This window comes from Salvelinus fontinalis, chromosome 22 (assembly GCF_029448725.1).
Source record: "Salvelinus fontinalis isolate EN_2023a chromosome 22, ASM2944872v1, whole genome shotgun sequence".
Classification (NCBI taxonomy): Eukaryota; Metazoa; Chordata; class Actinopteri; order Salmoniformes; family Salmonidae; genus Salvelinus; species Salvelinus fontinalis.
The window spans coordinates 18,346,773-18,372,588 of NC_074686.1; the positions used below are offsets into that span (position 1 = coordinate 18,346,773).

The window sequence follows — 25,816 nt, forward strand, 5'->3', positions numbered from 1 at the left end:
ATGTAATTCTGTGTCTTGAAATAATTAAATAAATACATCTGTAATATAGTAACATTTTTGTAACACGCTGCCTGCCTGTGAAATGATCAATACAAACACAAAGAAAATCAGACAGCTTGGTCTCCGTCTATAGCTACAGCAACACATTATGTCAGTCTCATTTACTTCATTCCTTTATTTCTTTCTTTTATGGCCCTGAGACAAGAACACATCCTCGTCTCTAAACAGTTTAAAGCTTTAGGGTTTTCAGTTTCATATTATATACTCACCAGGGTTTCACAAAGCAAAAAAAAACAAAGATTAAAGCATTTTTTTCTCATTGGTTCTAGCAATCATTTTCTAGTTCTCTACATTTGTTTTCAAATTTTACTATCTGATGGGCCATGTGGGCAGATGGGTATCACGTTGTAAGGCTTTGATGCCAGGAAAAGCTTGAATATTATTTAATGCTCTGTTTGGGTACAATTTATCATTAAAGTGTCTTCTCAACAAAATCCCACCTTCTTGCCCAAGACCCAACACGTGTCCATGTTTTTCTCTAATTTCTAACAAACATTTGCACATCCTTATATTTCTACAAACAAACACATTTGGAAATAAGGGGTAAGGGTAAAATAAAACAGCAATAATATTAATATTATTAATAACAATAACATTTAAAAAAATTCACATAAAGTCTCAGTTTTGGCAACTTTTTCTGTCCACAGCTGTAAGAATAAAATGTTGAGACCAAAAAAAGGAAAAGTAGAAATTAAGTTCTAAAAAAAGAACCAGCAGTTTGTGTTTAAAAAATGATACATCTAGCTTTACCACTATACGACTTCACACACAAAAAATCTCCCATATCACAACACTTTTTTTCTTTTGGTATCACATTCGTTTCACCCCTTTCATTTATAAAATAAGAAACGAGGACGGGAGTAAAAGTCTTTGTCAGACTTTTTACTGCAGTGTTTCTGCGTAAACCTTTAACACTCATTAGGGGTTTGACATGAACCTTGAGGACTGTAGAGCTTAAGAAACCACCTATTTTGGTATTTTTTCCTTGGAATATGGGAGCCACTATGGGCCTATTCAACTGTATTTATTTTGTACAAAGATACCCTGGTAAATACTTTAATAACATTTCAGTTACATGTTTAATAAAACCAAGTGTGAGCCCTAAAATAGTTATGTTCTTTGGTTTATCCGACCATCTTCTGTTAACAATTTAAAGCTGTTTCAGATGGTTTGTGTTGGCATCTTTTGCCCTCAAGGTTCACAAACTGTCACAGAGAACACACATATACATACATGGATGATCCTGTGCTTTGGTCATGAGTAAGTGTCATAAAAAGTAAAAGGTATTTGATCACAATAGTATTTTCCACAAGACTGCTAATTATTTGGCAATTTCAACGCTACTATTAGAAAGAGAAAACAAATACTCCTTTTTGCATCAACATAGAACATCTCCTCGAAAATATATCCCATTTTCATTTGGTTACTCTTTAAAAGTTTAAAGTTATATTCAACAAAGTGTGACAGTTCCATGTCAAAAGGGGCAAGCCAAGAAAGCCATACAAAAGGACTTAAACAATGGTAATTCAGGTATCATATAATGGCAATTAAATCAAAAATAATGTTTTTGGCTTAGGTTCAGTTAAAGCTCTTCATACTGGCTACCCCTTAAAACAGGAACAACGAAAATCTGAAAACAATGGCGTAGTTTATCTCTTAAAAGAAGGTAATGAAGGAAAAAACGATAACCATTACATATTGTACATCTTTGGATATCATTCAGCTTGGTTTTCACATAAAAACTTTTTGGGATAGGCTGACAAGGTGTTTTACAGTGGAAACTAGTGCTGTGTCCGTGCGTTCCAGGTCAGTATCTCCATTAATCTCTCTGGAAACAATATTTTCAGCCATCAACTCACAGCACCCGCAAGTTCCCATGGCAACTGCTTTGGCATCTGAAGAGCCAACCAATCAGCATGCCCTAGAACAATCACCTGTTTGGCTTTGGGGAATCCCAATCTCGTTTGTGTGGACAAAACAAGCAAGTGACTTTAATCTTTTCTAAGGATGACCAGTTCTTGTTTTTTTTTTGAGGAAAAGGCCTGAGCATATCTCATTTCCTTTCTAAACGGTGCAAAGGATCGTAGATACATTCTTTCAGGTCCATGTTTTCCATAAGGTACCATCCAATCACAAATACATCATTGGAGATGGACATTTGTGCAACATAGGAGGAGTTGTCGCCATGTATGATCTCCAAACACTTAAAAAGTAATCCCTGCATCTTGAAGGAAAATCACCAAACCTGCTGGACCACTTCAGGCTTCGAACCAGAGAGTTCTGTCTCAGGAGGTCCCTGGTAAGGACAAAGGCTTGTGCTTGTGACAAAGAACGAAGGAGATTTGGCTAAGGCAAGTGCAGGGTGGACAGGAGATGGGGGACGGTGACGCTCAGATACTACCACGTTTTGGCTTCCCATGGCAGTCATCCAGGTGGGTACTCTGACGTGGGGTAGTGGCAGTGGCTGGCATGGGACACTGGCATTGGCACAAAGAGTGAGGGGGTGAGGGGGTATTAAGGGTACAGGATTTATTATTGGGTTCTGAGGTAGGCTTGCTCAAGCAGCATCCAGCAGGCTAACGTTAACCTCAACTATGACTCGGACAATCACATCAGACTGAGGTAGCTATCTTTGGAGGCAGAATTTGGTTTGAGTGGTTTGTTAAAGAGGGGGGGTTGCCTTTTATGGTTCCTCTGGACCTCAACCTGTCTCAAGGCTAGTACGGTGATAAAGACAATCAACTCAATGAGACTCATACCTCCATAAGGCTATTAACAAGGCCGCTTTGTAATTTGTGTCTTATGTATTGCAGAGCTAAGGCTAATCAAAGGCAAACAAAAATGTACTGTTCCCTCTAACAGGAAGTTATCAGGAATTCTCAGTGGGGTTTAGTACACTTAGTTCAAACATTTCCTAATTGGACTGGAACGTATATAGAGATCCTAGAGATAAGCACAGTGCAAGTGCATGTACTGTTACCAAGGGGACGCCATTGAAAGAGAACATTTTGGTTATAGATGCTCCCCTCGGTAACAAAAGAAAGCCCGACATAATAGGATGGAATCTGTCGGTGGAGGCATTTCTCAAGGCTAGCATTCTGCATTCACATGTACACCGAACATAAAGGCGTTAGACTTTGGTTTAAGAGAAGGGAGGGAAGGCGAGCGAGTTCAGTGGAAACATGGAGCATTATGTCACTCAGCTACTTTGAGATTTTGTTCATTAGCAGCAGAAAGGTTTTCGGGTACTGATAGAACAGTGGCGGACCCCTGGCATCGCAGGACACTAGGGTGGCAGGCGGGGGGGGGGGGGGGGGGTTTGGTTGGGCAGGCGGGGTGGAGGAACCATCAAGAGGCAAACCGTTGGGGTGGAGGGTGGGTAAGGGTTGGTAAAGAGGGGTTTAGGGTGTTATTGGCCAGTGTTAGCCAGTGCCCGTCCCAGGCAGACCAGACAAGTGCTGCTCGATGAGGACCTGGCATTGGGCTGGACGCACCAGAGCCCCTCCCTGAGTTGTGGAGTCACGACTCTGGAAAAGAAAGAGAGACAAAAGACAGAGTCTATAATTTAGCAACTTCGATCTTATCTCTCCTTTTGTCCACTGATGATTACTTCTGCGTTGTTGTTGACCAATCATCTTGTTCATAATTTCTACCCCTGGACATAATAACAGCGATGTTGTACAACACAGCTCTGACAATCCAATTCAATAAAAAAAAAAAAGTGCCACATTAGCCCTTTAGAAAAACACACCCTAGTCTCTCAAACACTTTGAAGTAAAATCCTTTTTGCTTGATGTGGTAAAAATGTTTCGTTCAGTGGTAACAAATCCAGGTTTGATTGACTAGAGTCCTGAGGCTTGTAACCTACAGTATCATGGCGTCAGAAATCACAGACGGATGAGATATAGATCTCAGATCGAATAGTTGGATGAGCTTGTGACAACAGAGAGACGGGATTGTGAGCATGATAGATCACTTCATCCTGAGATATTGGCGACTCGAGATGTCCTGAAGGTGTCAACTTTGTTTTTAGAAACTAAGTTATCCCTGGAGGGCAAACTACTGTGACGTCAATGCGTGTGTCCTGGCAACCCATATCATGCAGCTCTAATGTCATCTATGATTCAATTATAAGACCGGGACATCTATCCAGTCACCTCCGGTCTGTTACAGGGATGAAAATAGCTGATGGAGCCATGGATGAACAAAACTAATGGCCACATTATGTGAGAGGTTAGCTTAGTGTTTTCAGTTTAGTGAATGAGTCAGGTTGCACCGGTACTCCTACCTGAGGCACTAACTTGAGGGCAACTTCTGCCGGACGAGTGACCCCCTCTTTGGGGATCCCATTTTGTCCCAGGTGTCCCCGGTCCTCCCCCCTTGGCACAGACCAGCTGTCCTGAGTACCTTTACTGCAGAACAGACTGGGGACATTAATACATGTTTCAATATTACACGCACACAAGTCCACTCTAAAAACAACACACAACTTTACGAATACAACTAACATGTAATATACCAAAGTTAACATTCATAATCTCACTCTGCCAAGATAAATCCTGGGTGATCAGGATATATCTAAAGTTTACCTGACCTTAAAAATCTAATCTGAAAGTACAGTACTAGAAGCAAAGCAACACCTAGTGGGTCCCATCAGGTAGGGTCCCTACTTACCTGCGACGGTATCCAAACATGAGGAAGAGCACACAGAAGATGATGCAGGCCATGCTAATATGAATGCCAACCACGATACCGCCCATCGAGCCCTCGCCATCCTGTATACAGTTACACTGGTTCTCCCCACCTGCAACCAAGAAACACATGACGTGCACATCCATACACTCATTAGCCAGTACAAATACACAGTTAGTAACATACAGAAAGACATATTAGATCATAAGGCAATGCCAAAAATGCAAACTAATAGATTCACTGAAAAATGCACTTGAAGGAAAAAGGATAGAAGATCACCAAATAACTAATACTTGTCTAGAAAATATTGTTTATTATTCAATACTGACTTGACTCTAATATTTATTGGACACTCACCACTGGTTTTGGCGCTGGTGCCCTCTTCTGTCAGTGACACCAGCCTCTTGGAGCAACCGCTCTCGCCGTTCCCGTTATAGGCCACTAGATTGACTTCATACACCGCGCCGGTTTCTGCAAGAACAAGTCATAAGGTGACAGTACTACATTATAAATTCCCTTTGACAACTTTGAAGGTCATATTTAGATGGAGAGATATTGACCGAGTTTTGCTCGGTAAAAGCAAAGCTATTGATTGGGCGATTGAAAGAGATTGAAATTGGGGAGCATGTCATTTTTCACTTATCTTGCCTGGACTGTTCCTTTCCCCTACTCCCTCCCTAACCCACTTACAACTGTCTTTCCTCTCAATTCTCTCACTCTGTCATCTCTAACTCCATACCTCCAACATCCTCCCATGTCTCCCTCTTTTAATCTCTCAATATAGATTTAGTTATTGCTACAGTATGAGAAAGCTTAAGCTCTAAAAGCAATGACACCAACCCATCCAGTAATTTTCCACTAGGTGGCTTTACATTTAACTTTATTTATTTTTTACAAATACAGCAAAACATGTAAGGAATTTTTTTTTTTAAAGAGCTCCCTTTCACATGTCGGTGCTACAGAGGGATATTACGTTTCTCTTCCATGTTCATGGTGATTAACTTGATGTCACATAATCATTCAAATATGGGGTAATTGTTATTCTCTGCACCACTGCAACCTTTTTTAAGCCAGCGCTGGCCTAAAGCTAGCCTTATTGGAAAATCAATGTCACATTTCGTGCATCACATCTTTTTCAGAATTTTCTGCAATTCAGTTATAAGACAACAACATATATTTTTTTCACCTTTATTTAACCAGGTAGGCCAGTTGAGAACAAGTTCTCATTTACAACTGTGACCTGGCCAAGATAAAGCAAAGCAGTGCGACAAAAACAACAACACAGAGTTACACACGGGACAAACAAACAAACAGTCAATAACAATAGAAAAATGTATATACAGTGTGTGCAAATGTAGTAAGATTAGGGAGGTAAGGCAATAGATATGCCATAGTGGCACAATAATTACAATTTAGCATTAACATTGGAGTGATAGATATGCAGATGATGATGTGCAAGTATAAATACTGGTGTGCAAAGGAGCAGAGAAACAAATATGGGGACGAGGTATATAGTTGGATGGGCTATTTACAGATGGGCTGTGTACAGCTGCAGCGATCGGTAATCTGCTCTGACAGCTGACGCTTAAAGTTAGTGAGGGAGATATAAGTCTCCAACTTCAGTGATTTTTGCAATTCGTTCCAGTCATTGGCAGCAGAGAACTGGAAGGAAAGGCGGCCAAAAGGGTGTGTTGGCTTTGGGGATAACCAGCGAGATATACCTGCTGGAGCGCGTGCTACGGTTGGGTGTTGCTATGGTGACCAGTGAGCTGAGATAAGGCGGAGCTTTACCTTGCAAAGACTTATAGATGACCTGGAGCCAGTGGGTTTGGCAACGAATATGTAGCAAGGACCAGCCAACAAGAGCAGTGGTGGGTAGTATATGGGGCTTTGGTGACAAAACTAATGGCACTGTGATAGACTGTATCCAATTTGCTGAGTAGAGTGTTGGAGGCTGTTTTGTAAATGACATCGCCGAAGTCAATTATCGGTAGGATAGTCAGTTTTACGAGGGTATGTTTGGCAGCATGAGTGAATGAGGCTTTTGTCATGAAGTGGCCCTTTCTAGATATAGATCGTGGCATCCCCTCTCTCTCTCTCTCCTACACCCAGGTTCTGTTATCTCAGGTCGTAAATTCCTGGAGGAGACTCTCTCCCCCTGGCCATGCAGAAAGAGACACATAGAGAGAACAAAGTATTTCACATGGTGAACTCCTAAATCCCCAAAATGGGGATTTGATACAAAATGTCCACTTGTGAGAAGATGGAAATGGTCCGTGGACACTTAAGGGACAGGTATGACAAGTGTGTTTAATTTGGTGACCTCAGAGAGGACAGGAAACACACATACAGTGGGCAAAAAATTATTTAGTCAGCCACCAATTGTGCAAGTTCTCCCACTTAAAAAGATGAGAGAGGCCTGTAATTTTCATCATAGGTACACTTCAACTATGACAGACAAAATTAGAAAAAAAAATCCAGAAAATCACATTGTATGATTTTTAATGAATTTATTTGCAAATTATGGTGGAAAATAAGTATTTGGTCAATAACAAAAATGTATCTCAATACTTTGTTATATACCCTTTGTGACAGAGGTCAAACGTTTTCTGTAAGTCTTCACAAGGTTTTCACACACTGTTGCTGGTATTTTGGCCCATTCCTCCATGCAGATCTCCTCCAGAGCAGTGATGTTTTGGGGCTGGGCAAACCAAGGCTGTTGAGTCTGCCGATAAGAATGCAGTGATTGACAGAGTCGAAAGCCTTGGCCAGGTCGATGAAGACGGCTGCACAGTACTGTCTCTTATCGATGGCGATTATGATATCGTTTAGGACCTTGAGCGTGGCTGAGCTCGGTAACCGGATTGCATAGCGCAGAAGGTACGGTGGGATTCGAAATGGTCGATGATCTGTTTGTTAACTTGGCTTTCGAAGACTTTACGAAGGCAAGGCAGGATGGATATAGGTCTGTAACAGTTTGGGTCTAGAGTTTGAAGAGGGGGATGACCACGGCCGCTTTCCAATCTTTAGGAATCTCAGACGATATGGAAGAGAGGTTGAACAGACTAGTAATAGGGGTTGCAATAATGGCAGTGGATAATTTTAGGAAGAGAGGGTCCAAATTGTCTAGCCCTGCTGATTTGTAGGGATCCAGATTTTGCAGCTCTTTCAGAACATCAGCTGTCTGGATTTGGGTGAAGGAGAAGGGGGGGGGGGGGGGGGGGGGGTTGGGCCAGTTGGTGTGGGGGGTGCAGAGCTGTTGGCCGAGGCTGGGGTAGCCAGGTGGAAAGCATTGCCAGCCGTAGAGAAATGCTTATTGAAATTCTCGATTTATCTGAGATTTATCGGTGGTGACAGTGTTTCCTAGCCTCAGTGCAGTGGGCAGCTGGGAGGAGGTGCTCTTATTCTCCATGGACTTCAGTGTCCCAAAACTTTTTGGAATTAGTGTTGCAAGATGCGAATTTCTGTTTGAAAAAGATAGCCCTTGCTTTCCTAACTGACTGTGTATATTGGTTCCTGACTTCCCTGAAAAGTTGCATATCGCGGGAACTATTCAATGCTAGTGCAATACGCCACAGGATGTTTTTGTGCTGGTCAAGGGCAGTCAGGTCTGGAGTGAACTAAGGACTATATTTGTTCTTAGTTAAAAAAAATTTAAAGAGGCATGCTTATTTAAGATGGTGAGGAAAGCACTTTTAAAGAACAACCAGGCATTCTCGACTGACGGAATAAGGTCAATATCCTTCCAGGATACACGGGCCAGGTTGATTAGAAAGACCTGCTTGCAGAAGTGTTTTAAGGAGCGTTTGACAGTGATGAGAGATGGTCGTTTGACCATAACGGACGCAGGCAATGAGGCAGTGATTGCTGAGATCCTGGTTGAAAACAGCGAAGGTGTATTTAGAGGGCAGGTTGGTCAGGATGATATCTATGAGGGTGCCCGTGTTTACGGATTTAGGGTTGTACCTGGTAGGTTCATTGATAATTTGTGTGAGATTGAGGACATCTAGCTTAGATTGTAGGACGGCCTGGGTGTTAAGCAAATCCCAGTGTATGTCACCTAACAGAACGAACTCTGAAGATAGATGAGGGGCAATCAATTCACATGTGGTAGCAGTGCAGGAGTATAGGACTGATTCATGGTTCACACATGAAAGCTTTGACCCCAAGTGGGTGGATAAAAGACAGCTATCAGGGGGAAGCAATTACAATATCTGCATTTCACCAGGGGTAAATACAACTTATTTGAATTATAACTGGCAAAGTCTTTAAAAATCATTTAAAATTATATATATTTTTAACATGTATTATATTATTTTATAACATAAAATATAATAAATGTCATCTTAATACGAATATAATATTATAATAACTTTATATCAACAACAAAAAATTGGAACACCAATATCAAGTGGATTTTAAAGCCCTTGTCATGCTCATGTAATAAAGACTTTCAAACCCTCTAATTATTTGCCTGTTTTTTTTCTACGTTATTGCTTTTTCTAATAGCATAGGAGAGAGTACATATTTACCCCAGGTGTGTTTATTTGTTTTTCATTCCAGGATAAGACATTCTGCTAAATGACTCAAATGTCAATGGTTTCCTGTATTTCTTTCCTCACTCTCTTATTATTTCAGCCTTACATCATTATTATTACATTGACTAATGTGGTAGGAACAGTCCACAAAATATTATAAAGGTAATTACATGACTATGTTAACTGATTCCTTCCCGTGTCTCAGAGACAAATAAAAACAAACTAATAATTCATAGTCTCTGTTGCTGGAGGTGATATGATTCTGTTCTTGCATAATTCATGCATACACATTCTCTCTCTCTCTCTCGCTCTCTCTCACTCACTCACCAAGACGGGAGATGGTGTAGGCATTGACGTGGCAGGGGAACTGAACTGGCCCTTGGAAGTCGGTGTGCGGGACCCTGCGGTAGGTGAGCCTGAAGCCCTCTGCCTTGCCAGGCTTGCTGGGGAGCTCCCATAGCACCTGGACCGCAGTGGAGTTCACCACCTTGGTGAAGAAGGTAGGGGGAGTGGGCACTACAGGAGTAGAGATGGAAATTAGGACATTGGATGTAAAGGAAAAACCTATAAATTAATAAATGATTGGAAAGGACAGCAGAAAGATAGAAATAGTGTAGAGATGGTTAGAGAGGCAGTATGAAAGAGAGGGTGTATGAATTGAATACAATTGGAGAGAGAGTAAAAGAGGGGTGAGGATGAAATTATGATAAAGCTCAAAGAGGTAGTAAAACCGGGAGGATTAAACAAGGGAGTGTTTATCAGTGACGGAAGAAGAGTGAAATAGTATATGAGGATTGACATAAGTGCCCAGACATGGAGAGAACAGATGAGAAAAGGGGGATGCGAGATGTAAAAATTATGAAATTATATCAAAAGAGGGAAGAGGAGATAAACACCTTCATTCGATCACAGGTTGTAAATAACCAGGCAGGCTATCAGGCCGTAGAATCATAAAAAAAGCTACATCTTACACAGGACATATTCCCAATCTTACACTATCAATCTTACACTAGTCTAGCTACATCATCCTAAAGCACTCTGCTGTCCTCTTTGTGCAGTATACTGTACATGGAGCTACTGTATGTGGGGTAGAGTGAAGTAGCCACTAGACACTGATCCTAGGTCAGCTTTACATTTTCCCCCATAATATAATAGAATCATTTTATTTGGTTATATTTAATTATAACTCTTATAAATAAGACGTTATTTATGCTTATAAATGTTTAGGAATGCTTATAAATGCTTATAAATGTTTATAAATGTTAAATTCAAAAACACAAATGTATTAATAGCATATGTACACTATAAGTATAATAGTACACTATTCATACAGTTTATAAATGGCTTTTGTTGAAAGTAATTATAAAGTGTAACCCTTTATGTTGCACACAGGGAAATAGTTATGGTTAGGCTTTGGGGAATGTAACATGCTGACCAGACCTCTCGCGCCCATGCATGTTGATTTTGTTTTTTGTAATCTCTCCTCCTTCAGGCTTCTTCTTCTTTGGAATTTATATGGCGGAAGGCAACCAACTTTAAGGTGCATTACCACTACCAACTGGAGTGGAGTGTGGACCTCAGTTCATCTTTCAATAACCCACGCGGGTATATGCTCCTAAAAACTAATGAGGAGATAGGTAAGGCAGGACTTGCAGCGCGTCGAGCTTCATAAATAGAACCAAGTTCTATTTTAGCGCCTGGCTACGCAAAAGCATGTTGATGCGTGCGAGCAGTGTGGGTGCAATGATTGGATAACATGTACATTTATTTTGCAACGCAAGCAGCGGGGTCAGCATGTAAGCTGATCATAGCATTAACATGTTCCTGGTGACATACCGCCCCCTAGTGTTGTGGCCACCACAGTGCTGGACTGCTGGCTGGCGCCCAGTGGGGAGTAGGCCTTGAGGTAGATGGAGTAGGTGGTGGCTGGCTCCAGGTTGATAAAGTTGTGCTGGAAGGTGGTTTTACTGACTGCCTCCTGCAGCTCTCTGCTGTCCGGCTCTGGGGGAAACAACAAGCAGTATTATCATTAGTTGTGGTGGCAGAAGAAATATAAATTAGGGTTAAGTTCCATTGCAGCAGGCACACTCAGTCAAGTGCAACTAAAATATTTGAAAGAAAACAAAATGCTATCTCAATTGCTTAAAAATCAGTCCTTAGTCAACTCATCATTAGGCTGGCTTTCACCTGGCCAGTTCTTTTAGATCAGCACAATGAAGGACAGGAGGCAAGGAGAGGCCAGATTTTTTTGAGGCAATTAAGAAAGAGCTTTCTCCTAGCTCTGCTTTGAACGCTGATAGGTTATCACACAGACTCTCACTCACCTCCGATCTTGCGGCTGTGGAGCACATAGCCGATGATGCCGTTGGTGATCTCGGCTGGCGATTGGATCCAGGCGAGCTGCAGGGCGCTGGGGGAGAGGGCTGTGGCCGTGAGGCCCTGGGGGGAGTCGGGCAGATCCTTGGCCAGGGACACAGCCAGACGGGCGCTAGCCTGGTTGGTGCCTGCCATGTTCTCAGCGATGCACTGGTAGATGGCCTCATCCTCCGTGGTGATGCGCGTCATGGCCAGGGTACTGGAAAATGGAGATAAAAGATTCGATCCGTTTGATTGTTTATTTGAGTTAGGACAGATTAAAACATTGATATATTGGGTATTATTCAAACAAATATTCAGATAAACAATGGAATTCTTTGTGATTAAAAACATAATCATTGATTCCCATCCTCTCTTGTTCAGTGTAAATACAGAGCTTCAGCCTACTCAACAGAGGGAGATTTCAGCCACTATCCAAAAATGCCACCTTGTGGTGAAATATATGAACTGCTCTTCTGTATGTCCACTTGGAAAATAATCTAGGGGAAGTGCTGATTTAGCAGATTTAGCGTATATTTCGACGAACATTTTGGTATGTTTGTTTTACCTACTTAAGTTGAATGCACTGACTATAGGCCTAAGTTGCTATAGATAAGACTTAGTGTCTGCTTAAATGTACACCCAGCGGTGTATTCATTACCGTTTAAGAACCAAACGGAAGCAAAGAGAGCAAAACAAGAGTTTCTTTCTATTGGACAAATTCTGGTAGGTCCCTCCCCGTTTCATTCCGTTTAAGACATGTTTTGCAACCGAATCGGCGGAATGAATACACCCCTGGTGTACAGTACCTGTTGTTGTTGGTGAGCTTGACGTTGTCGCTGGGCATCAGGATCTTGCCATTCTTCAGCCAGATGAGGTGAGGCTCGGGGACCCCCTGGGCCACACAGGTGAATACAGCACTGCCCCCCGCTGGTTTCGAGACAGACTGCGGCCACTGCATGAACTCAGGGGGAGCTGGTGGGGAGAGAATTATGAACTTGTTGTAAGTGTATTGTGTATATAAGTGATTAATCCTTGTATCACTGTGGGGGAAATTCAATCTACAATTGCATTCGCTTGTGATACTATATAACTGCATGAAAGTAAAGTATAGGCCTAGCACTTTCAAAAGGTCAAGAGGGGAAGTGGCGGAGATGAGGAGAATGGAAGGAGGACAATATGAGAGGAGAGGAGAAGAGAGGAAAGTAAGCAGGCTAGTGATAAGTGGAGGGATAAAAAGGTTGTTTAGAGAAAAAATTGAAAGAAGGCAGAATAACAGTTGTATAGAAAAGGAGGATGACAGAAAAAAGATGTTGAGGGTAAACAGAGAGAGAGGAGAAAGGCATGATTAGAATGACAAGGCCTTTTTGGGGAGAGCATTGAATTCTACGTGCTGTCATTCCTATAATGAACTATAGAGGTTAGCTATGCTATCGTATAAAGGTGGTTAGGACCATTGCAGTCCTAATATTAAGGACCTTCAGAAGTGAGTTTGATTTGACCATATAGTTTTATACAGTTTCCTCTGATCTGATAGAAACATAGCTCTCAAATCTAAATGCACAGTAGGACCCTGAGTTTGTCCTGACCATGTGACCTGACCAGGAAACACGTTGTCTCTAGTTATAGTAGCCTATAGCATGCTACCCACATGACATATACCTCAATCTTAACAATTGCAGGTGTATCAATACATACAAACATCCCTACATCTACCCCAACAGATCTATACAAACATTCCTCTCCTCTTCCTGGAGCTTGAACTTAACATACGGAGAGACTTCCAGAGGACAGCCTAATATAAGCCTAACCCCCACTTCTCTATCCACTTCTGACCCTTCCTGGCTCTCCGGTGTCCCCAGGACAGATGCGGAGTTCACTGTCCCGCCTGACACCAAGTTCAATAGCACACAATGGGACATGCATATATGTAGAGACCCCCAGCCCCACCCCCAGCCCCAGCCCCTCTTGCCCCCTAAGCATCTCATTGATTTATTGACACTGACACCCCCTGAGCCCCTGCCCTCTCCCCTCCCTGGCTGAGGCCCAGAGAGACTGGGCCTGGGAAGAGAGATAAACAGGGTCTAAGGGAGAGGTAGTGTGAGAGCAGAGAGAGTGAGAGAGAGAGCAAGAGAGAGTGCGAGAGAGAGCGTGAGAGAGATAGAGAGAGAGAAATAGAGATGGAGAAAGATCGAGGGATGGAGAGATGGGGTTGTGAGTCCTGGAGACCATTAATCAGTGGAGGAGGCATGGATTTTATATCCCCAAGGTGCTTTCTCTCCGTTGGACCCCAATTTCTTTAAACAGACACGAATACAGATCCCCAGGATCTATACAAGACTTGAAGGTGTTGTTGTTAAGCAATGACCGTCAAAGTGTCTTTGGTCTTTTGCTTGTTTGTTTAATCGGTAGGAGGAATGTGGAAGAAGATGTGAGGACATAGAGACATTGAGAGAGATTGAATAGCAAGAAAAATCTAATCAAAGTTTATTTGTCACGTGCGCCGAATACAACAGGTGTAGACTTTACAGTGAAATGCTTGCATACAGGCTCTAACCAATAGTGCAAAAAATGTATTAGGTGAACAATAAGTAAGTAATGAAATAAAAACAACATACAGACACCGGTTAGTCAAGCTGATTGAGGTAGTATGTACATGTAGATATTGTTAAAGTGACTATGCCTATATGATGAACAGAGAGTAGCAGTAGTGTAAAAGAGGGGTTGGTGGGTGGTGGGTCGAAGGTGGCGGGACACAATGCAGATAGCCCGGTTAGCCAATGTGCGGGAGCACTGGTTGGTTGGGCCAATTGAGGTAGTATTTACATGAATGTATAGTTAAAGTTACTATGCATATATGATAAACAGAGAGTAGCAGCAGCGTAAAAGAGGGGTTGGGGGGGGCACACAATGCAAATAGTCCGGGTAGCCATTTGATTACCTGTTCAGGAGTCTTATGGCTTGGGGGTAAAAACTGTTGAGAAGCCTTTTTGTTCGAGCCTTGGCACACCGGTACCGCTTGCCATGCGGTAGTAGAGAGAGCAGTCTATGACTGGGGTGGCTGGGGTCTTTGACAATTTTTTGGGCCTTCCTCTGACACCGCCTGGTGTAGAGGTCCTGGATGGCAGGCAGCTTAGCACCAGTGATGTACTGGGCCATACGCACTACCCTCTGTAGTGCCTTGCGGTCGGAGGTCAAGCAATTGCTGTGCCAGGCAGTGATGCAACCAGTCAGGATGCTCTCGATGTTGCAGTTGTAGAACCTTTTGAGGATCTCAAGACCCATGCCAAATCTTTTTAGTTTCCTGAGGGGGAATAGGCTTTGTCATGCCCTCTTCACGACCGTCTTGGTGTGTTTGGACCATTCTAGTTTGTTGGTGATGTGGACACCAAGGAACTTGACGCTCTCAACCTGAGAATGGGGGCGTGCTCGGTCCTCCTTTTCCTGTAGTCCACAATCATCTCCTTAGTCTTGGTTACGTTGAGGGATAGGTTGTTATTCTGGCACCACCCGGCCAGGTCTCTGACCTCCTCCCTATAGGCTGTCTTGTCGTTGTCGGTGATCAGGCCTACCACTGTTGTGTCGTCTGCAAACTTAATGATGGTGTTGGAGTCGTGCCTGGCCATGCAGTCATGGGTGATCAGGGAGTACAGGAGGGGACTGAGCCCACACCCCTGGGGGGCTCCAGTGTTGAGGATCAGCGTGGCAGATGTGTCGCTACCTACCTTCACCATCTGGGGACGGCCCGTCTCGAAGTCCAGGATCCAGTTGCAGAGGGAGGTGTTTAGTCCCAGGATCCTTAACTTAGTGATGAGCTTTGACGGTACTATGGTGGTGAACGCTGAGCTGTAGTCAATGAATAGCATTCTCATACAAGTGTTCCTTTTGTCCAGGTGGGAAAGGACAGTGTGGAGTGCAATAGAGATTTTATCATCTGTGGATCTGTTTGGGCGGTATGCAAATTGGGGTGGGTCTAGGGTTTCTGGGATAATGGTGTTGATGTGAGTCATTACCAGCCTTTCAAAGCACTTCATGGCTATGGACGTGAGTGCTACGGGTCAGTAGTCATTTAGGCAGGTTGCCTTTGTGTTCTTGGGCACAGGGACTATGGTGGTCTGCTTGAAACATGTTGGCATTACAGACTGAATCAGGGAGATGTTGAAAATGTCAGTGAAGACACCTGCCAGTTGGTCAGCACATGCCCGGAGAAAACTGATTAAAGTTCATCTGAATTTCACTTCAGCCAGTCTGTAACTGCTTGGTTTAGTATGTCATTAAATCTAAGGCATTGCCAGCTATAGCATTGAGCATTGTAGCTTTTAGGTTAATGGCCTTCAAATATGTCTACACTATGTTTTTGCCATTGTATTTCTCACCAATTTCTCACGGAGCCCTAATGGATGATGTACAACAACTTGAAATTGAGAGTGGCTAGATCATATCACTAGCCTGATGACCTATAATTTAATAATTGTTGTTGATAGCATGCACTGCTTTCATACACCCAAACTGTTGTTGTTCTGCGAATAAGTTGCATTTGTGTTTAGGGTTAGGATAGATGATGACGACAGGGGTGGACTGTTGAGGGATAACTATTGGGCCGACTGTTGGACTGAATGGAAGGGGCGACTGGAATGGACGTCTGAAGCACAAGGTGTGTGTGTGTGTGTGTGTGTGTGTGTGTGTGTGTGTGTGTGTGTGTGTGTGTGTGTGTGTGTGTGTGTGTGTGTGTGTGTGTGTGTGATGACATGCTCGCTTCAACCATGGAGGTGGAGCCAAGCAGAGCCGAACAAAAATGCATCAGTCTGCCCAATTATAATGACCCCGGTCAAGGTTGAGTGGATATCCTATGTTCAGGATATATCTCTTTTGGGTCTAGGGTTCCTGAGCCCACATTTTTCTCCGTCGCCACAGAATCAAACAGTGTTCATGAAATCAATCACATTTATCTGTGATGTGTCTACACTGAACACAGAGCTCATAACCTTGGATGCTGGTCAGTGGTCAGGACTAGTTCAAACACTGAGTCATATCGAACTAAGTGCATACATACAGTACATCTACCTAATTTACTTATATATCCTACGCCCAGACTGTTGTTTGTGTTCAGTAGTTATTACTGTAATTTGGTCAATAGTTATTGCTGTAATTTGGTCAGTAGTTATTACTGTAATTTGGTCAGTAGTTATTACTGTAATTTGGTCAGTAGTTATTACTGTAATTTGGTCAGTAGTTGTTACTGTAATTTGGTCAATAGTTATTGCTGTAATTTGGTCAGTAGTTATTGTAATTTGGTCGGTAGTTATTACTGTAATTTGGTCAGTAGTTACTGTAATTTGGTCAGTGGTTATTATTGTAATTTGGTCGGTAGTTATTACTGTAATTTGGTCAGTAGTTGTTACTGTAATTTGGTCAGTGGTTATTATTGTAATTTGGTCAGTAGTTGTTACTGTAATTTGGTCAGTGGTTATTTCTGTCATTTGGTCAGTAGTTATTACTGTCATTTGGTCAGTAGTTATATCCCACTTGTAAGGGCAAGAATGAGGAGAATGAGTGTTAAGAGACAAACCACATTACATTTATAGCAACATATTGCATTATGCAATTACGCACAGCTAGAGGATACACTACAAACACTAAACATCCTTCCAGTTTGGTTCAGTCTATTTCAGAGTCTATTTTAACCTAATTTCAGGGCTCCAGGCTGTCGCTAAGGCAACACAGGTACATAACCAAATCAAAGGGGGGGGGGGGGGGGGGGGCTTTATGTCTTTTGTGGTAGGACTACATTTTGAAACATATATCACTTACGTTACGTTGTTCCTAAATATAGTTTCAGAGATCGTGTTACTAAGAGCTATATAGATATCCATATATGGCTTGGATATGACCCTCATCTGTGTAGTATATGTATCAAAAGGTAACACAATTGATTTTGTAAATGGAGTTTGTTTCATACTGAAACAGGAAAGAGCCTTCCCCAAACTGTTGCCACAAAGTTGGAAGCAGAGAATAGTCTAGAATGTCATGTATGTTTTAGCGTTAAGATTTCCCTTCACTGGAACTGAGGGGCCAGCCCGAACCATGAAAAACAGCCCCAGACCATTATTCCTCCTCCTCCAAACTTTACAGTTGCCATTATGCATTGTGGCAGGTAGTATTCTCCTGGCATCCGGCAAATCCAGAACATCCGTCGGACTGACCGATGGGGAAGCATGATTCATCACTCCAGAGAACACGTTTCCACTGCTCCAGAGTCCAATGGCAGCGAGCTTTACACCACTCCAGCCGACGCTTTGCATTGCACATGGTGATCTTAGACTTGTGTGCTGCTCGGCCATGGAAACCTATTTAATGAAGCTCCAGACGAACAGTTCTTGTGCTGATGTTGCTTCCAGAGATAGTTTGGAACTCAGTAGTGAGTGTTGCAACCGAGGACAGATGTTTACACGCTACGCGCTTCAGCACTCCGCAGTCCTGTTCTGTGAGCTTGTGTGGCCTACCACTTTGCGGATGAGCCGTTGTGGCTCCTAGACGTTTCCACTTCACAATAACAGTACTTACAGTTGACTGGTGGGAAGCTCTAGCAAGGCAGAAATTTGATGAACTGACTTGTTGGAAAGGTGGCATCTATGACGGTGCCACATTGAAAGTCAATGAGCTCTTCAGTACGGGCCATTCTCCTGTCAATGTTTGTCTATGGAGATTGCATGGCGGTGTGCTCAATTTTATACACCTGCCAGCAACGGGTGTGGCTGAAATAGCCGAATCCGCTAATTTGAAGGGGTGTCCACATACTTTTGTGTATATATAGTGTATGTTCTACTTTCTGACATATATGCTGTTTGATTCTGACACTCATATCTAATGTGAAAAAGACCCTCTCAGTAAGCCGGCAGCTGTGGGATCTGCATTTTAAAGCGTTTCAACGATTCCAAACTTCTCCACATTTTTTAAATTAAAATGTTCTACCCCAAAGAAGGCAGTGGATGAGGGGAATGATTTAACCGGCCCTCCATTCAGAGAAAGCAGTCATCACACAATGCCCAGCACCATTTGTGTCCCCCCTCTCTCGGTGTCCCCTGAACTCTGCCCCCACCGCCTGACATCCAGCTGTGACGAGAACAACTGTCCCCCCTCCCCACTCACCCAAAAGCCGCAGTAACGAATGACAGGGTATGGGGACTGGTCACCCTCCTCTCTCTTTGGGGGACACATCAATCTTACCCTCCTCCACACCAAAACCCACCCCCTTCTCTCTCTCCTTCCATTTCTGTTCTGTCCGGTACGGTGTTCCGCCCTCTCTCTATTCCCCGACTTTGACCATTTTCCTAGGACGGGGTCAGGGTTAAGGGGTCATAGTTTAAAGGTGAGAGGTGATCCCTCACTCCCCCTTCCCCACACACAATGACCGTCTGCACATCCTGCCCCTTATTTTCTCTCACCTCTCTCCCATTGTCCAAATCTCTGGCCTTGCATCTGTCCTGTCCTATCCTGGCTGTCCCCCTGTCCCGTCATATCATGACCATGACCGGAATGTTTAAGAGCAGAAGGGACAGGGAAACGGACTGTCTGTCAAGTGGACAGAGTGTGTGAAATAACAGACCTCTATGGCCTCCAATAACCTCCTTTACACAGTGCATATATCTAAGGGTCTCCAACTGCAAAGTAGGACTTTGAACTTGAGTGGTGTCTCACATATTAATAGCATCATATCTCAAAGTATTTCATATTATTCTATATGATCAGACTTGCCTTATTGGCAGGAATAGGGAACATGTGAGAGCTAAAAATAGGTGAAGTAATTAGTCTCATGGCCATTGCTATTCTATATGATTTGTGCCTAACCAATACCTTTGTATTGTTACTATTGGATGCAACATGGCAAATGTAAGTCCATACTATGGTGGTGGATTGTAGCCACTTTTTGAGAACAGTATCATAAACACCTTTTGAGAACAGTATCAAGTATCAGCAAATATTAAGCGGACATTCTAGCTGAATATACCTCCAGTATCACATTTTAAAAGGGAATTGGGGGATTTTAGGTCACTTTGAGCCTGTATTTGACATTGACAATGTCCACCAACCAACAATTTCACCCATTTCATGTGATCGCCATCCTAAAAAGCTCTTTGTTCTTTTTTCTTTAACAAATAGAGAGAAATCAATCAATAAATGTATGAATACATTAAAGACCACATCCTCCATGGCCAATCCACTTGTGAAAGACTGATAGGGAGAACTATTGATTGACCAGGTCAAAGAGGCTGACACAACATGGATGGGGAGAGCCTTAACAGCTGGGTGCAAAGTAGAGTAATTTAAATGGATTATAGGGGTGAAGGGATATATGGAGATCTAGTTTACTTTATAGGTCATATTTTTCTAGCTAGGTATTAGGTAACATTTTGTTGCTATAGGCTACATTTTGTTTTGGTATTAGGTAACATGTTGGTAGCTAGGTATTGTAACAGTTTGCTAGCCGCTAGCTATTGTAACTAAGTAAGCAAAACTTGTCCAAACCAGAACGCCCACAGGGGCAGGAGCTTGAGGCAGCTTTATGTACAAGTACACCCACTGGACAGGACGCTAATCTATCGCAGGTATTGTAACTAGGTTTTGTAATAAGAATAGATATAAAAATAGATATAAAATAGATATAAAAATAGATATATTTGGCTAGTTCATTAAGGAAAAGCTAAGGATATTTCAATATATTGATTGACTTTGAAAGTGCAAATGCAATGTTAGATAAATTACATCAACATCAATATATTGCACATATCAGTTACATATTCAGTGGCGATTATCGCTTCCAGAGAGGCAGGAGAGGAAACACATGATTACATTCTAATATAAACTTATCAGAGGGGGTGGGTTGTACAACTGACGAGGTATCCCCCTTTCCCTTTCCTTTCCATAGTTGTTTACGGTAGGGCAATTTTTTTCCTATTATGCTGTTGGTCTCTCACATTAACCAGAGGTGTTGTGACCCTTGTGTGGTCCTTAGTATAATGAGAAACACTTAGGATAGACAATTAAAATGGGGGTAATGACAGTTAGAAATATGAGGAGGGTGAACGTATGGACAGTTGCTGGGTGATGGATGGGCCTTGTCACTGAGGTAGTGGCAGCAGTGGACACACACACAAAGTCCAGCTGGAGACTAGCGTCAATGCTTAATTACAAGTGGGAGCCCGGGGTCTCTATCACGCCAATAGTGTCACCAAAAAAAAACAACCAACTCCCATTCCCACCTCACCCCCTTCAAAGCTCTAAGGGGGGCAAAGGTGAGGTGAGAGGGTGGAGCTTGGGTATCAACTCCTCTCTCAGAAACCCACCCCTTTTCTTTCCCTTCCCTGGCAGAAGTCATGGCCAAATTCAAAACAGGTTAATGTGATGGGGTCAGCCAGTCCCAAAAGCCCAAAGCCTACACCCACACACCCCCACCCCACCCCACCCCACCCCACCTTCCGGACATGAACCCCCCTCCCCCATCCTGCGATCTTGTGTATCCGTCAGTGTCATGGTCAGTTGTCATGATCATTGGCAAAGGTTCACTGTGATATGGAAAGGCATTCTTGGAGGATATCACTTAGTGATTAATAAATTCCTAATGAGTTATTGAAACTTTACTTTGATTCAGCCTTCAGGCTCTGCCTTTTAGTGAGGTGAGGCAGGTACAGTATTACCATTTTCAGACTCTTGTGTTGGCCTAAACCGTACTCTGATGGCTCAGATATTTTATTTTCACATCACTGTACCATCAACATTGGTGGATGCTAAACCAGGCCAGCTCAGTACAGCTTGGCTCGCATTACTTCTGCACAGTAGTCGGAAAAGGGTATAAGTGTTTGGAGGGAGCTCACCTTGAACCACCAGTCTTCCCAGCGCGGTACGCCTCATCCTGGTCCCGGGGCGGTTGGCGGCGCACACGTACACCCCCGAGTGCTCCAGCGACACGTCCGAGATCATCAGGTTTCCAGTGCCCAACACCTGGATGCCCTCCACCCCGATGGAGCGCCCATCTGGAGAGAGCACACAAATGTACACACACACACACACACACAAAGGAATAAGACATAGACCAACATAATACAAAAACACAGGGTTCATACAATCAAAATCAAGTTTGTTAAGCAACAAAATCGACGCATGCACAACTATGTGGCAAAACGTGTTTGGCTTAGATTGTTGACAAGAACTATACTATATTTCGTCTCCAATGTTTATTGAAAACATAAATACATTGTTACAGTGGTTGGTTAGCTTGCTAGCCATTTTTTGTCATGTTAGCATAGGCGTGTGTAACAGTCCTGACCTATTTATGTTAGTTTTTATGTGTTTATGGTCAGGGCGTTAGTTTTGGGTGGGCAGTCTATGTTATCTGTTTCTATGTTGTTTTTGGTTTGCCTGGTATGGCTCTTGATTAGAGGCAGGTGGTTTGCGTTTTCCTCTAATCAAGAGTCATATTTAGGTAGGGCATTCTCACTGTTTGTTTGTGGGTGATTGTCTCCTGTGATGTCTTTCGTCGTTGTCGATGTGTTTTTCACTTACGGGACTGTTTGGCTGTTCGTGTGTTTCGATGTAACGTTCCTGTCCGTGAGTTTACGTTTATGTATGTGAGTTTATGTTCAGGTTCCGTTCTACGTCGTTTTGTTATTTTGTAGTTTTGAAAGTGTTTTGTTTTGTTTCGTGTTACCATCTTCATCGTTGTTAATAAATAAAGATGGCATATTTCCCTGAACCCGCATTTTGGTCAGAAGATCCTTCTCTCCTCACCTCATCTGAGGATGAGGAAAGCGACAGCTATAACAGCGTGACATCAGTCAAAACACCTTAAATAAAGGCATGGTATCAAGAACAAGAAAAAACGAACTGAAACAAGCCATTACGATTCCACACATGACAGCTGCTCATTGTTGTTAGCTATCTGGCCATACAGATTCGCAAAAACAATGGCCTTCTGCTCCATTGAAGCATGTGCATCGTTTTCATGACGTTCTCAGCTAACCCGTCTATAGAGCAACATAGTGCATAATACACAGAATAGCTGATACAGAAATCAAATCATTGTTTAGCTGCTAGCATTAACTCATCTGAGTATGGTAGAAATTAAGGCCATTGTACGCCATTCTGATTGCATGAGAACAGTCGTTACCCAGCCTGCTCCAGGAGACGATGGGCCGGGGATTCCCTGTGGCGATGCACTCCAAAATGGCTGTCTGGTGGACAGTGATGGTCAGGTTCTGGGGCCCAGAGAGGATAACTGGCTCCTTGTAGATCCTGGAAGCCCCACCTATAGAGAACGGAAAAGGACACAAACACACACACAAAGAGAGATAAGACACGACCGTAAGACCGTTTCTTCAGCTGAGTGAGACCATGTTCATACTTTGGCTTAAACCTATAGGACTTTTAACACGATTTGTGTGATTAGCATAGACATGGTCAATTTAGTATTATTTAGAGAGTGTCCCAAACAACTAAAATTATAGATAAAAAAGCAACATGAACAATCCCATTGGAACACTATAGCCAGGTCCCTCTAATTATATGATCTATATTGTAAGGGCTGGTTTCCCAGACACAGATTAAGCCTAGTCCTGGAATACGATGCGCTATCAATGGAGAGTCGCCATTGAGCAGTGGGATCATTCCCACTCACCGGTCACATTGAGCACAGCCTCGTGGCTGAAGCGTGTGTTGGCGATGTTGGAGGCCACACAACGGTACCCCCCGGCGTCGAGCCGCCTCACACCTGTCACCTGGAGGATACCCATGGGCAGGAGAGTGTATCTAGACAAGCGAGGGGGAGGAGTTGAAAGAGGTGTTAGTGCCCACATACAGTAGATGTGACATAGTTAATCTGAGAATTTAAAAGTTAGCTACTTTTTAAAAATGCCTATCTGCAGCAAGGTAGTTACATGGCTAATATGGCAAACTCTCTTGCATGGTGACGGCAAGCGGCAAGTTAATTTGCAATCATCCAACAATAACCCATTTCTCTAGGTGTGTGTGAGTGAGTGTATAGACCTATATATTAGTATGACGATACCTGTTGTCGGTGGTACTGAGTGGGGTTCTGTCCCTCTCCCAGGTGATGTTGGCCTCAGGCACACTGTTGACTTGGCACTTGAAGCGAGCCACACCGCCATCGTCCACTGACATGGACTCTGGGTGGGTATGGAACTTAGGGAGAACTAAGGAAGAAAGAACAGCAAAACATATATCCCCATTTAACATTCCTTGACCCAGGTTAGTCTCATTGAGATAAAAGCTATATTTTTCAAGAGGAGACCTGGTCCAAGATATGCAGCAGAGTCAACAATAGTATACAAAAATATAAACATTAAGAACACCTTCCCCCCACTTTTGCTCTGAGAACTGCCTCAATTTGTCAGGGCATGGATACTACAAAGTGTCAAAAGATTTCCACAGGCTCCAATGTTTCCCACAGTTGTGTCAAGTTGGATTGATGTCCTTTTGGAGGTGGACCATTCTTGATACACACGGGAAACTGTTAAGCGTGAAAAACCCAGCAGCGTTGCAATGTGTTTATTTTAAATCTTGTCTGAACACTATATGTTTTGTGTGTGTGTGTGTTTTGTGTATGTCCACGTGTCAGTCCACTTAGTGGGGTGTACCATTCATCACCCACAGTGACTCAAATAAACAAAAGAGATGAAAGAGTCTGAGGTGGTCTCAAGTTGCCAGGTATGCAACTAAGGCGTTCTCAACATGGAGCATTATTTATAACAGAGTCTATAGAGTCCGAGGGGGTCTTGGGTTGCCAGGTATGCGACAAAGTTGTTTGCAGTATGGAGCATCATTAAGAACAGACTCTTGCCTGTTTTGACAGAGAGGGGACTACATTTAGTGATCTCCTATAGATAGAACAAAAGCCATGCTTTGACCTCTCCACAGTTTTTATGACTTCTGTAGACTTACCCTGGAACATTCGCTGCTGGTTCTCTCTAAATCACATTCAGAAGGGAATATTATTGACTAATCATGTGTTTGTGTAGCCAGGCTACACATTGAACATATTACTAATTGTAAAGCCTCATTCACATTACCCATAAGCACTCCGTTACGTTGCGCCGGATGTCATGCATTTCAATGGGGACGTCCACAACAGAGTGGGATTGAAAAGTAACTAAACAAAACATGTATTATTTCCTGAAACTATACATTTATCCTGCCTTGAATGAAAAGGTCATATTTTGCAATCTCCCAAAATAAATCTCTAACGAGAGGGCTCTACACTTGTGCGCTACACTTGTTCGTTCAGTAGCGGGGCAAGACTCCGGCAAGATGAAGTATGGAGTAATGAAATATGACACAATGTGTACAGGGCATAAGAGTGTTGGCAAACCACACTCAAACATATGTGATTATTCAAGGCTACTCTAAAACTATAATGTAGATGTATTATGTAACTCTTATATTTTCCCCTTGAAAATGAAAGCGTAGTTTTGTTAATTGTAAAATGGTGCCTCGGCCATAAGTCAAGATGTGTAATCTTTGTATTGATATAGTCTTTAAAATTAGTTATTTAGCTACTGTATTAGCACCAGTAGTGATTGGCAGGTGGAGAACAACAATCTCAGCAAGTGAAAATTAACAATTTCCCTTTATACTCAATACTATGCTATCTTGTGTTGTGTATAGATAGATAGGTGAAGTGTTTTCTGTGTATTGTATGTGCGTTAAGTGTTGGACATCCCCTCTTCATAAGTGACTGTTATGTATGCGACTGGTACATACTGTAGGTCACCATTACATAAATTACACTAGGTAAAACAGTATGTAAGGGAGGGAAACTCACATGCAAGCTGAACCCGGGCCTTGCGGCTGACCAGCATGCCAAAGCGGTTCTGGGCGGCACAGTCGTACTCTCCAACGTCCGTCTCACTTCCGCCTCTCTCTAGTCGTTTATGGAAGCTCTGAATGAAGAGGGTCCCATTGGGCAGCACCTGTACCCGCTCCTCCACAACCACGGGCACTCCGTTCCTGCGCCACGTGATCGAGATGGTACCCTCGCCCTCCACCCGGCAGTCCAGCATCAGCGGCCGATCCCGCACAGCAATGACGTCACTGGGCTCCAATAGGAATGCCAGCTCCTTGGCACCACATACATCTAGAAAAGGGGGGAAGAAGATCAT

The 25,816-nt window shown here is 43.0% G+C and overlaps 1 protein-coding gene across 1 annotated transcript; it reads right to left on the bottom strand.

Annotated features, from left to right (window-relative positions):
* Positions 1-3,404: 3,404 nt before the first annotated feature.
* LOC129819490 (immunoglobulin superfamily DCC subclass member 3-like) lies at positions 3,405-25,816 on the bottom strand. The gene is made up of 13 exons (XM_055875791.1): positions 25,480-25,816; positions 23,707-23,851; positions 23,317-23,447; positions 22,810-22,947; positions 21,518-21,676; positions 12,455-12,620; positions 11,615-11,865; positions 11,127-11,291; positions 9,618-9,806; positions 5,110-5,223; positions 4,735-4,864; positions 4,349-4,484; positions 3,405-3,587 (listed from the first exon to the last, which is right to left on the bottom strand). Exons 1-13 carry the CDS (start codon positions 25,814-25,816, stop codon positions 3,483-3,485), a joined length of 2,166 nt encoding a protein of 721 aa, XP_055731766.1. The 3' UTR covers positions 3,405-3,482.